The sequence below is a fragment of the Somniosus microcephalus genome, chromosome 6 (assembly GCF_052327205.1).
Source record: "Somniosus microcephalus isolate GS21.2 chromosome 6, FLI_Smic_1.0, whole genome shotgun sequence".
In the NCBI taxonomy this organism is placed as follows: domain Eukaryota; kingdom Metazoa; phylum Chordata; class Chondrichthyes; order Squaliformes; family Somniosidae; genus Somniosus; species Somniosus microcephalus.
In genome coordinates, this window is record NC_140992.1 from 124,590,495 (window position 1) to 124,604,150 (window position 13,656).

The window sequence follows — 13,656 nt, forward strand, 5'->3', positions numbered from 1 at the left end:
AGAGGAGGCCCAATAGTGCTTGGTGTGGTGATGGACTGCTAAGCCAGTTGTGCACCAGATATGCCATACCAGAGGGAATGACCAGGATCAGAGACAGCAAAGGTTTTGCTAGGGACACGGGCACAAAGGTGGAAGTGAGGGAATGGTTGAGCAAATCCACAGTTGCAGAAGTATTGTAGCGAATGGAGAGCCAAAAGCTCGGCCATTGGGAGTTTGAACGTGCAGTTGTAAGAGACTTGAGGGAGAGTTTTTCCCAAAAGAGTGGATGCAAAGGAAGTGGGGTTGGAATGAGGTAGGGGGAAGAGTGTGGTGATGGATACAGGAAATTGGTTAGAGTTGGCAAGGTTAGGGCGGATATGGGTGGAAGTGTTTAGAGGGAGACATTTAGGGGACAGGTAGGCGCTTCAATGAGAAGATAGAGGGGTCAAGGGAAGCTGAGATGCGGATTGAATTTGAGGATAAGAAGTCATTCAGTGCAGAGGCTGTGGGAGGAAAGGAGGGAGGATATCTCGGAGACAAACTCGGTGGGGCTTGTGGGTGGTAGGCAATGAAGATTTTAAAGCAGAGGCGAGAAGGGTGGAATGAGGTGAGGCACTCGAGGAGGAGAAGGTACCAGGGGAGTAGGGAGAGAGACCGAGGTGTGACTTAATCACAAAGACTACACCATCACCGTGGCGGTTTGGACAAGGCAGGTGGTGGAAAGCATAGCCCAGTGGCAAGGTTTCAGTACGGCGCGTGATGCTGCCACCCATGCGCCAAGTTGCAATGAAAGCCAAGATGTCAATGCAGCTGTTCACAATAAGGCCACTGATAGCAAGGGCCTTGTTTGCGAGTTATTGGAATACGGAGGAAATGCGGAGAAGGGCGGTGATGGTTGACTCATTGGCAGAATCCAACAGGGCAGTGTGGGTGGGGTGAGTGGGAGTGGCAGGAGGTCGGGGAGGTTAGTCACTGTGGGAGGAGTCGGAGGGTGGTGAGGTTGGTCCCTGTGGGAAGGAGGGGCCGGAGGACAAGGAGGTTAGTCACTGTGGGAGGGGCCTGAGGTCGGGGTGGTTAGTCACTGTGGGAGGGGCCTGAGGTCGTGGAGGTTACTGTGGGGAGGAGGGACTGGAGGGCGAGAGGTTAACTCCCGTGGACATGCTGGTCCAGAAGCTCGGCAAGAGAGGGTGGAGTGTGGGCAGTTGGGCTTTGCTGCTTGTAAGGAGGCAACAGGTGCCTCGATGGGCCCTTTGAAGAATCCTAACACAGGCCTTCAGCCGTCGAGCCCTCAGCTTTGGAATTCCCTCCCTAAACCTCTCTACCTCCTTCTTCTCCTTTTAAGATGTTCCTTAAAACCTATTTCTTTGAGCAAGATTTTGGCTAGCTATTCTATTGTCTCCTTATGTGGCTCGGTGTGAAATTTTGTCTGATAACTCTCCTGTGAAGCCCCTTGGGACATTTTTGACTAAGTAAAAGACACAGTATAAATGCAAGTAGGTGTTGTGTGACTGTACTGCTTGCTGTAGTATAACTGGACCGCATGCCTTGCACTGTGTGACCCGTGCTGTAGCATGCCTGTACCATGTGCCTCGTGCAGCATTGCGGCCATATCACGACTAGAGCTGCGATGTTCCAAAGCTGTATCAGCCAAGGTAAAGGGGGTCGGGAGTGGGGGGAAGGAGGCAATCGTTGCCCAGCTACAGTTGGCCTCAGTGTCTCACAGGTATTGCACGGACAAAAAATTAGCCAGGATTCCTGCTCCATTGGCACCTGCTGGATCGCACACCTGCACGGACTTGAGGTAAGGAGAGGATTAGACTCGTCTGTGATGCCACAGTAAGTGAAAAAGAAAATGAGCTAGGGCTGCGATTCACTATCGCCCCCATTATCTTCAGCAGAGGGGGAGAAAACTGGGCCACTCCTAATATGGCACTGCTAGTGTCTCCGATCACCAGCAATGGGCTACCATTCTGGCATTGGGGAAGGTGCTGCCTGAAATTTGGGGCCTATTTTTGTGGGTGGAAGACCTTTCCCCTCACCAAAATCAGCCAGGGTCACGGTCTTAGATACATTCCCAGCTGGGCGGTGTGACGTGTACTTGTGTATTTAAGGTCAATGCTGGCAGAACACCATAAGTAATGAATACCATCAATGGGTCAGTGAAGATGTCTGGTTTAGCAGGCAGGGAGGACCTATAAAAGTGAGTAGTACCTTTTTATCTGACTATCACCTCTGTCATTAATGTAATACACCCTTAAGAAGTGCCAAGCCTTTACCCCTCCTCTGAGTGCAAATTTGAAGCTGCCATATTGGGCAGAACTCAAGTATCGCCATGTGATAATGGAATGATAAGCAAACTGTTGACCTGGAAATGGGCTCCAATTCCAGCCCCCACCCTGTAGTAAAATAATTCCACTTTGCTTATTTTGAAGGATGATAAGGCTGACCTCTTCAAGAGACATCAAAGCTTTAATGTACAACCCTCTGAGACTTGTATTCCACACTTGATCCATAGACACTGCACATATGTCCTTCCTTCCTCCCTCCTTCCCTCCCCTCTCTCTCAACTTTCAGTCATGAGTTATATATCTGAACCTTCACCTCATGCCAGAAAAGTTTAACATTATTATAGGTGCTGTATTGATTTCTTTGTGGGTTCAATGACGAGACATTTATGAAAGAGAATGAGTTTTAATCTAAAGTCTGTTCAACTCTTTTATACAGCTTTTACAGGAGACACGATGTTGTGATGCATCTAGAACGAAACCGAAACTAAACTGACTGCCTTGCTTCTCTCGGTCACATGCCCTCTGCTGGTCAGGCACAAGCAATCAATACATGCAATCATGCTATTAAGGCATCATAATCGAACAGGCAAATACCATCTCTATTTGCTGATATCATTACAGGTGCCAAGCTATACCCATCAACTGAGCCACACAGGGAGACCAAATGGCGGTTACCTACTCTTTGTCTCTCTTCTCTCATTCTATTTTTCTTTCTTTCTCTTACTGGAGAGCAGGGCTATCACGCCAGTCACAGCAGTAATGAAAGTTCTGCATTAAATTCACTGGCCCTATGTCAAGAGAGAACAAAAGAAGTGGCTTGTGCTGCCAGTACAGTCTGCACATGTGGGAGCCATCATCCTCAGATGAGAGTGGACTCCCTCTTGCTAAATACAGGTCATTGGTAGGCCTCACACACACTCAATGTCTCTCTATACTCTCTCCTTCCACCCCCCCCACACCCGCCCTGCCTTTCACACACGCATCTCTGTGCCACACACACCAGTTTAAGAGTCTGTATCAACCCATGTGGATACTTGTGCTGTTTTTCCCTGGCTCCCTGCCTCGATGGCCTCCTGGGTTATACACCTCATTCCTCCAAGAGGGCTAGGTGGGGTGGGGGGTGGGGGGTCTGTGCCCAGACTTCTAATGGTGGTCCTGGCGAGCCGCTGGGAGCAGCCCTGTGAAGTCTCGTGGCCAGTTCTTTCCCCGAGGAAACATCAGGCCCGCACTTAGCACCTCCACACAGCTGTGCAGCTGAAAGCCGAGATCATGGAGGGGTCGGGGCAATCACAACCCATGTCCCACCATACTGCAGCGTCTCATTCTTATGTCCCTATTTTCCTTGCGTATTATTCCTTGTAAGCTGTCGGACAAGGTGGTGGTTCATTTCTATGTGCTTCCCTGCTGAGTGAGGAATCCTAGTCAAGGGGTGGTGCGGTTTTGCTGAGCATTAATGCATCAGTGGTCAGTGCCGTACAACAGGTACAAGTCCCACTTCGCTCAGTTCCCAATCTGAACTATGATGAGCGGTAATGAAGGATGCACTTCCCAACATTTCCCAACAACACTAAGGGATGAACGGAGCAGTGAATCACTCCCAGGCAGTCTCTGGCACCTGGTTGGCTCCAGAAGGCAATGACAACGTCTTTGGAACAAGCCCTCCCCACCCCAACCAGCTCTCGGCATAAGGCTCAGCAGGTGAAGAATTGAGAGCGAAAGCACAAAAAAAATGATGGGATACATCGTATGAAAATAAAATGCAGGTGAACATGAGAACTGCATTTTTGCTGTTTGCTTGCAGATGAAGCAAATGCAAGGACTGGCCCCACTCCACATCGCCGCAGCTATCCCTGGCAACAAAGGAGTGAAGCTTACAGAGCTGCTGCTTAATGCTGCAGCAAACCCTGATGCAGGAGCAGAAGACGAGGATGAGATGTATGAGCCTGACCAGGTATAGTTTCCGATGACCGATCCCACATCCTTGTTTGAGGAACTCCTTAAACCTATTGGGGTAAGGTAGTCAGTGGCCATTATCCTAGGAATTAGACGAAGGTCAGGCGAGGCTGAGCAAATGAGAGCCAGGTCTATCTATCCAGTTTTTGCATCTGATGAGTGACTGCCATATTAGAAGGCCATGAAGCATCCCAACTGGCTGGTTTTAAGAGACTGGAAAAACAAAACCACGCCAAACCAAATCATTAGTTTGGGGAAAAAAAGTTGTTATTATCTCTAAGAAAATTACATTCAGTAAAAATGCAGGTGTCTCAAAGTATGGACTATGTTAGACAACGGCAGGTCGACTCGAAGCCTTCCTGATGGCACTGTTTCTGCAATGAGTAGTGTTTCACTATCTTATGGTCAGTGGAGAAGGCGATACAAGATTCTGGCTTAAAGGGTTAAATTATGAGGACAGGCGGCATAAAATTGGCTCGAATTCCCTTGAGTTTAGAAGGTTGAGGGGTGATCTAATCAAGGTGTTTAAAATGTTGAAAGGATTCGATAGACAGAGAAACTATTTCCTCTGGTGTAGGAATCCAGAACAGGGGGACGTCATCTTAAAATTAGAGCTAGACCATAGACAGAGAAACTATTTCCTCTGGTGTAGGAATCCAGAACAGGGGGACATCATCTTAAAATTAGAGCTAGACCATTCGGGAGTGAAATCAGGAAGCACTTTCTCACACGAAGGGTAGTGGAAATCTGGAAAACTCTGCCCTGAAAGGCTGTTGATGCTGGGGGACAATTGGAACTTTCAAGACAGAGATCGATAGATTTTTGTTGGGTAAGGGTATCAAGCGATGTGGACCAAAGGCGGGTAAATGGAGTTGAGGCACAGATCAGCCATGATCAAATTGAATGGCGAAGCAGGCTCGATGGGCTGAATGGCCTCCTCCTGTTCTTAAGTTCCTATGAACATTACCAACAAGACCATACAGATCAGAAAGTCGCAGGTTCAATTTCCTGGTCTGTGCTGAGTTAGCTGGTCTCAGCCCAAACAGCAATACGAGCACAGTAATTGGCCTCAAAGAACACAGAATGGTCCTGCCTCATTTCCAGTGTCTGATGGTGGAGATGTCCATGTGTAGACATGACGGCAGGATTGGGCTTGGTTGTATAGCCTGCCTAATCCTTACTGGGGCAGATTCTCCCTCTTATGCTTGGGCATAAAGGATCGCTTGGATGCAGCAGGAGGGAAGATTGGGCAGGGAGACTAGCTTGGCCATACTGGAGAGACAATTCTCCTCTCTGAGCTGCACCTGATAATCCTTTATGCCAAAGCACAGGAGGAGGAAAATCTACCCTACTGACTGGACTTGCACATGAAGAACAGTGACTGGAAGCATATCCCAGCAGGAGTCATGCCTTCTGGGCAGGAAGGAAGAAAACTGGGGGTGGGTTGTGGGGGGTGGGGAAGAACGTTGCTTATATTACATTCTAAACAGTTCCAAATTTAATTCTGTTTTCCTTTTTAATCATGTATCTTAATTTCCCTCACCTACTTAAGTTTCCCAGGCCCATACTTGCCTACTTGGGCCTATCAAAGCGATGGACAACCATTGTCAAGACCTTTTTTTAAATATTCACTGTTCAGGATGTGGGCACCACTGGCAAAGCCGACATTTATTGCCCATCCCTAGATGGCCTTGAGCAGGTGGTAGAGGGCATTCTTCATGAACCACTGCAGTTCATGTGGTAAAGGTGCTCCCACAATGCTGTCGCGGTTTGATACAACTGTGTGCCTCACTAGACTACTTCAGAAGGCAGTTAAGAATCAACCACGCAGTGTAACCGGCATGGAAGATATGTTCAAGACTGACCTACCTTGGCCTCTGCCCTCAATTTTTTTTCTCCTATCCTGAAGTCACAGTCCCGTCATGGCAACCGCTTCCATATTACCCTGCAGCCTCCACTTCCAAGTGCCAATGTTTCGTGTATAAGCTTAGATGCTAAGCCCCTGAATTGCTTTGGATGGGAGGTTTGGTGAGTTTCTGGAGGTGGGTGAGCAGATTTAAGAGTGGGATCCGGTTGTGTACTGAGTTGCCAGGATCAACTGGTCCTAGCGGAAGTGAAATTTGAATGAAATTTTCTTGACTAAACTTTTTCCAGCTGTTTCTTTGTTTCCGAATTCTGGGCTACCCAGTTTGCTTTAATCCTGACTCAGTCTTGGAATCCCCTGACACCACCATTTCCTCTCTTCCCCATCTCCCCCAAACAGTTACAAAGCCAGTGCTGTGGGCTTCTCTATGGGGATTCCCTCCGTCTGCCATCCTCATGGAACAGGAAGAAGCAGCTCGCACAAACAGTGGCACATCTGGCAGCGTCGCCGAAGGCCAAGACTCTCCTTCCATAACCCTCCCCATATAGAGATCCCTGGGAGACCTGATTCTGGCCCCAGACCTGCAGCACAGTTCCAAGAGCATACTGCTGGTGGCCTTCAATGTTACAACAGCTCTGAATTTTGATGTTACTAACTGACAATTAGCCAGGGTGCAGTCTGGATCACCACACTGACTGGCGGAACAGGATCGAGGGGCTGAATGGCCTGCTCCTGTTCCTCTAAGTCATTGACTGTGCAGCACTTTGAGACATCCTGAGGTTGTGATGGAGCAATGTGCAAATGCAAGTTCTTTCTTTAACAGCTCCCTGAGTCGGAGATGCTGACAGGGTTCGTAATAAAAAGCCCCAATCTGTTGGGAGTCCCATCACATTATTATAACCCTGCTGAAATAACGCCCAACGAGGATGGACAAACTCCGTTACACATGGCTTGCCAACGTGAAGACAACTACAAGGTAAGAAAATATACCTGCACCGCATAGCGACCAAATCCCAGGACACAGGTTGATAAACACCCCACACTCCGCCACTCCCCACCCCCCTGCCACTCCCCGCCACCCTGCCACTCCCCCCCGCCGCCCTGCCGCTCGCCACACCCCGCCGCTCGCCACACCCCTCACTCACCCTCCGCTGGATTCCTTCAGAACATCAGTTTTAGAATTGTGGGGGCGGGGGGTGTTGTTCCTTCTGGGCGTAGACTGGGTGAGCAGTGTGCCGAGATCGCTCGCCTGTGAGTCGGGGGTCTGTGAGTCGGGGGTCTGTGCGTCGGGGGTCTGTGGGGGAAAAATTTGGTTGTTTGCGCCACCCATTAGCGCCTAAAGATGTCGAGAAGTGGGGCGCTAACCAACTAGCGCCCCGGCGCAGCGATCCCTGCGCCTCTTCCCAAATTGAGCGGACATTTAGCGCCGGCGCTAAACCGTTGCGCCCGTTCACTGGTGCACGCAGATCATGATGTCATTTCAGTGTGCAACGCCGTTGGGGCGCCCCAGGCCGGAAAATCAGTGGCGCCCCCCTCCGTTCCGCCTGGCGCTAACAAGGACAGGTTACCTTGAACGTTTCCCAGTCGCTGTCGGGCTGGGGGGGCGCTATTTAAAGGGGACTTCCTAGATTATTAGTGGTAGCCATTTTTGGACCACACCTTCTGTGAGAGAGAGAGTTACTCAGAGACAAACGGAGAGCCATTTCTGCAGTGAGCCAGCGCTGGCTGAGCAACTTTAGCCTTCTGAACATAACTTTGCAGTTGGTAAGCTTCTCAACCAGCATAACTTTCAGTGCGCACTTACTATGGGGGCTGCATTGGATGGGAACGTCGTCCTTCTCAATCATATTGACAGGGCACAGAGATGCAGGGATAGAATGGCAGGCATGGCCAGATGGAGGAGGGCCTACAGACGTCGGCACACGAGACCTTACACTGCCAGGGTTTTCCGCCAACAGTTTTCGTATATCAACATGTCGGAGGAGCAGTGTTTCCGAAGGCTGCGCTTCAGTAAGGAGGTGGTCACTGAGCTCTGCCACCTGCTTCAGCCAGATCTGCAGCCTCAACTAAGGTGCAGGACATCTCTGTCGGTGGCTGTGAAGATCACTGTGGCTCTAAACTTCTATGCCAGCGGCTCCTTTCAGGCCGCTACTGGGGACATTGCCAACATCTCACAGTTCGCAGTGCATTGCTGCATCCGTCTAGTGACTAATGCCCTCTTTAAAAGGAGACGGCAGTACATCTCCTTCCCAATGACCCCGGACAAGCAGCGAGAGCGCGCAGAGGGCTTCGCAAGGATAGCGGGCTTCCCCATGGTGCAGGGCGCCATTGACTGCATGCATGTGGCTTTGCGGGCGCCTCTAGAGAATGCGGAGGATTTCCGCAACCGAAAGGGGTTCCATTCTTTGAATGTGCAGCTGGTCTGTGACCACCGACAGCCGATACTCTCTGTCAATGCCCACTTTCCAGACAGCAGCCACGACACCTTCATCCTGCACCAGACTTCTGTGGCAGACCTTTTCGAAGCCCCGGCTCACCCAGGAGGCTGGCTTCTTGGGGACAAGGGCTATCCTTTGTGCCCCTGGCTGATGACCCCGCTCCGTTCGCCCAGCACCCCTGCTGAAGAACGTTACAATGAGAGCCATCAAGCGACCAGGAACATCATTGAGCACACAATCGGTGTGCTGAAGCAACAGTTCCGCTGCCTGGACCATTCCGGGGGAGTCCTTCAGTACTCACCTGAGCGAGTCTCCCACTTCGTGGTTATGCGTTGCATGCTGCATAACCTGGCAATCCTCAGGACCCAGCCAATGCCACCAGACATTGAAGCACCAGCAGAGGAGGAGGAGGAGGAGGAGCAGGAGTAGCACCAAGACGGGAGGGAGGCACAAACTGCAAGGGCCATCTGTCAGAGGCTTATAGCAAGCCGCTTCTAGGCCCCTCTGAGGGAATGCTTTCTGCCATTCCAAGAACATGAATGGAACCGTTCTGCTACCCCTAAGCCGGTCAAGGCAACAATTAGTGCAAAGAACAGACATGGACATTGTGAATAAATAAACTTCTTTATTTAACAAAATGTGTATCCTTCCTGCATGACAAAGCAATGGAAACAAACAGACTGCCACATAACTGTCTCTCTCACCCTGAAGACAATGTCCAAAACATAACCAACATTCAGACCAGCATCCTCGGCCTTGAATGAAAGAAATAACATAATTTAGCAGCACCTCCTACTTTTTGCCCCTCGATGGTGATCTGCTTCCCTTGCGGAATTGCCCCCTTCCCGCCCTGCAGCTCCTCCGTAGTGGGACCCCAGTGGCTGCAGCAAGGCTGGGGGAGGCCTGCTGACTGTCCGAAACTGAGACCGCAGATGCCCTTGAGGTACAGCCTGGACCAGCTCTGGGCCTGGAGGGCCCAGCTGCTGATTGCTCCAACTCCGCATGGGCGGAAGCAGTCTGTCCTACAGGTGGTGGCAGCTGCAGTGGAGAAGTGCCAGTGGTGGCATCAGGAATGCTGTCATCCTGAGAGCGGACAGCAGCTCCCTGGTCGGCCGACACACTGGCACTCTGACGGGGCAGCATCGCAGCATGCGCAGCAATCGGCTGGTGCACAGATTGCTGGCCTGCTGTGGCGCGGCGAGGGCCCCAGGGAATCCTGCCCGATCCAGCGAGGGTGGTAGCAGTCAGTGCTCGCGTGGCCTCAATCTGCATCTGCATGAGACCAGCCACTGACTGCGTGGCAGCACTCGGCACTTGCATGGCAGGTGCCAGTACTTCGCCGAAGTCCTGGAGAATCCTTGCCAGTGCTGCGCCGAAGTCCTGGACACTCCTTGCCAGTGTCTCAATGGAGTCGGGCATCCTTGCCACTGCAGCCATGAGCTCAGTGTGCCTCTGCCCAGCCTGGGCGCTCATTTCTGCGAGGGCACGCACCTCTTCTGCGCTCTGTGCAGCAGCACTCACAGCCCGACTCGCCCTCCGGGGAGACGGTGCCCCCCGAGCTTCCCTACCCCCCTCGCGTTGCTGCAGTCCGCTGCGTCCTGGAGCTGCATCCTCCTCAGACCATTCCCCCCTGCTCCCCTCCAGGGAAGGCATCTCCCCAGTCTGGACATGGGCTGGCTCACCTGAGGGTGGCACAGATGGTCCGGCTTCCTCCTCCTCGTCTCCTCCAGAGTCACTCGCACTGGCAGCTTGAGGGCCCGCCTCCCGAGCTGGTGATGCAGTATCTGAAAGCAGGGAGGTTCAAGAGTGGCTTTCGTGAAAGGACAGGGTGGCAGCAAGGGATGCATGAGTGCTGCAATGCTCGGAGTTGGCTCGAGAGTGAAAAAGCATGCTGGTGTGGGGAAGAAGTGGAAGGAGGGAGGTCAAAAAGGTGATGACCTTACCATTGCTGTCCACAATGGGGTCGGCATCTCCAGAGGCGACGGGGCCAATCATCCGGCTTGCCACAATCCGATGGACTCGCTCCTCCAGGTCTGTGAGGGTCTGCAGGTGAGGCCTGCCTCCTCCGGTCCGATGCTGTTGCCTTCTATTATTGGCCAGCTTGGCCTGCAAGAGAAAGGACGGGGTGTGATGAAACCTGCAGCCCTGATCTGGCATGACATGTCTCCCATGGTCGATTAGCCCTTACATTATGCTGCCCTGATCTGGGATGACATGCCTCCCATGGTCGATTAGCCCTTACATTATGCACAGAGCGGAATGTGCGTGTTTCCAGAAAGGGCCATGGGTGCTGGATGACAACTGACCATTGGGGCTTTGCACACCCTCTGGCCATAAAGTGAGGTCCAGATGGAGGGATGAAGATGATTCTGAAAAAGGCACTCACCCTGACGACCCGAGTGAGGTCGTTAAACTTTTTCCTGCATTGCACAGGAGTCCTGGGAACCATGCTGCTGGAGGTGACTCTGTTGGAAACCTCCCTCCAAGCTCTGCGATATTCGCTGTGTTGAGGCCTCCTGCCATTCTCTGGGTAGAGTACAGATCGCCTGCGCTCCACCGCGCCAACCAGAGCATCCAATGCCCCCTCGCTGAAGCGCTGCGCTCTCTCCCTGGCCCTCTCCATATTGATGCAGTTGTTGACGCCACAGGTAGGTTACCGCCGAGTTTGAGGTCTATGAGGCGCAGGGTGCGGCTGGAGATGATAATCGATCCGCCCCTTTAAGAGCTGGCTGGCGCCAGCGTGTCTGGCTGAAATCGATAATTGACGGCACCCACGCTGCGCCCGCCCGCGGAGAAATTGCGTTGCGCCACCGGGTTAGCGCCTTAAGACTGTCGTGCAGCGTCTTATTTAGCGCCGCCATCACCTTCAGGGGCGCAGCCACCCAATATCGCTCAAGATAGCGATAAATTGCGCCTGGCGCTAAACTATGCGCACCGCCAATACTAACGCCCCAAACAGGGCGATACCGAATTTCTCCCCCTGTGTGTCGGGGTTCTGTGTGTCGGGGGTCTGTGTCATAAATCGCAACTTCTACAAGAAGTACTACTGAACGGCCAGCTGAGGGCGCCGCCCGAGGAGTATAAATACTCGGGCATGGGCCCAGCTTGGCCGAAGACAGCCTAGAAACAGGAAGCTAGTGACTATTAACTAGACCGCCATGCTTTGTTACAAGTCGATTAAAGCCTTGCTTTATGTACAACCAAGTGCGTAGTGAGTCTTTATTACGTCAGTCTGTGTGTGTCGGGGGTCTGTGTGTGTCGGGGTCTCTGTGTCGGGGGTTCACATCGAGTGTTTATTGATGACGAGCGTGCTGGTTTTTTTCAGTATGCTCACCAGATTGTTCGCCAGCTCCTGAGGCACAGAGCAAATCCCAACCTATTATGGAATGGTCACTCGCCTCTTTCATTGGCAATCGCCAGTGGAAACGACCTGGTAGGTGTTGCCTTTAAATGCTTTGAAGCTGTTCATCCTCGTTCGACTGCCCGTCACCTGTTTCAGGACAGACAGTGAACTTTCCCTCATCTTCTTTGTCCCCACTATCGCACCAGTATTAAATGCCCACCTCCGCTGAAAACTGTGTATACGTCACATGAGGACAAGATTAGGCTTGCAGCGATAACATCCAAATTAATTAACTTGCCAGCACCGCCCAGGCTGTGGCATCTGAATATGACCACATCGGTAAGGCACTGGAGGCTTAGCTGGGATCTAGGGGTGTACCCCAGAATGGGTCTGCCCCTTCAGCCTGTTGGGGGGGGATTGACCTGTTTGGGGGGGATGGACCTGTTTGGTGGGGGAGGGATTGACCTGTTTGGGGGGGAGGGATTGATCTGTTGGGGGGGAGGGGATTGACCTGTTGGGGTGGGGGGGGGGCGGGGATTGACCTGTGGGGGGGGGAGGGATTGACCTGTTTTGGAGGGGGGGTGGAGGGATTGACCTGTTGGGGTGGGGGGGGGGGGGATTGACCTGTTTTGGAGGGGGGGGGAGGGATTGACCTGTCGGGGGGGGCGGGGATTGACCTGTGGGGGGGGGGGGAGGGATTGACCTGTTTGGGGGGGAGGGATTGATCTGTTGGGGGGGGCGGGGATTGACCTGTGGGGGGGGGGGGAGGGATTGACCTGTTTTGGAGGGGGGGGGGGGAGGGATTGACCTGTTGCGGGGGAGGGATTGACCTGTTTGGGGGGGAGGGATTGATCTGTTGGGGGGGGGGAGGGGATTGACCTGTTGGGGTGGGGGGGGGGTTTGACCTGTTTGGGGGGGCGGGGATTGACCTGTTTTGGAGGGGGGGGGAGGGATTGACCTGTCGGGGGGGGAGGGATTGACCTGTTGCGGGGGGGGGGAGGGGATTGACCTGTTGGGGTGGGGGGGGGGGTGGTTTGACCTGTTTGGGGGGGCGGGGATTGACCTGTGGGGGGGGGGAGGGATTGACCTGTTTTGGGGGGAGGGGGAGGGATTGACCTGTCGGGGGGGGGGGAGGGATTGACCTGTTGCGGGGGAGGGATTGACCTGTTTTGGCGGGGGGGTGGTGGTTTGACCTGTTGGGAGGAGGGATTGACCTGTTGTGGGGAGAGATTGACCTGTTGGGGACTTATTTTGCCCTCACAAGCTCTGTTCCAAGTACCCAGGGACCTCCCAACCCTGAGATCAGGCTTTCCTGGGCTGGGGAGCTGAGGCCAGAAACTCTGCACGTTGAAACCCCTAAACCACCCATGGTCCACTGGACCTGTGCCTGAAGGCGGAGAGGGGCTGAAAGTTTAAAGAGTAAAAATGATCATTAGAGGAAAGTGATGAAGTGGGATTTAATATTTTGGAAATAGGACTTTGCATTGTTTCAGTTGCATAATGGGGTATAAGGTTAATGTTTTAAAAATTTTGCATTGCCTTCAGATTCCTGCAGTACTGGCTGTTTGCCACCAGATGGTGCCAGTGTACCGTGTATAGATGCATGGAGTGTTATTCCCCTCTAGTGGCAGCAGCTAGTATTACAGGGTGCGATAGCAAAATACTGCAGATGCTGGAAATCCGAAATAACAACAGAAAATGCTGGAAAAACTCAGCAGGCCAGGCAACATCCGTGGAGAGAAATTAGAATCGACGTTTTGGGTCTAACCCTTTTTCAAAACTGGAAAGGAA

General features: G+C 52.4%; 1 protein-coding gene across 1 annotated transcript in view; it reads left to right on the forward strand.

Annotated features, from left to right (window-relative positions):
* Positions 1-13,656, forward strand: part of ankmy1 (ankyrin repeat and MYND domain containing 1) — a 195,984-nt gene that overhangs the window by 129,397 nt on the left and 52,931 nt on the right. Inside the window, exons 8-10 of the mRNA XM_085990767.1 lie at positions 4,069-4,218; positions 6,908-7,060; positions 11,848-11,955. Of these exons, the coding sequence (XP_085846893.1) occupies positions 4,069-4,218; positions 6,908-7,060; positions 11,848-11,955 (411 nt within the window). The remainder of the gene's footprint in view (positions 1-4,068; positions 4,219-6,907; positions 7,061-11,847; positions 11,956-13,656) is intronic.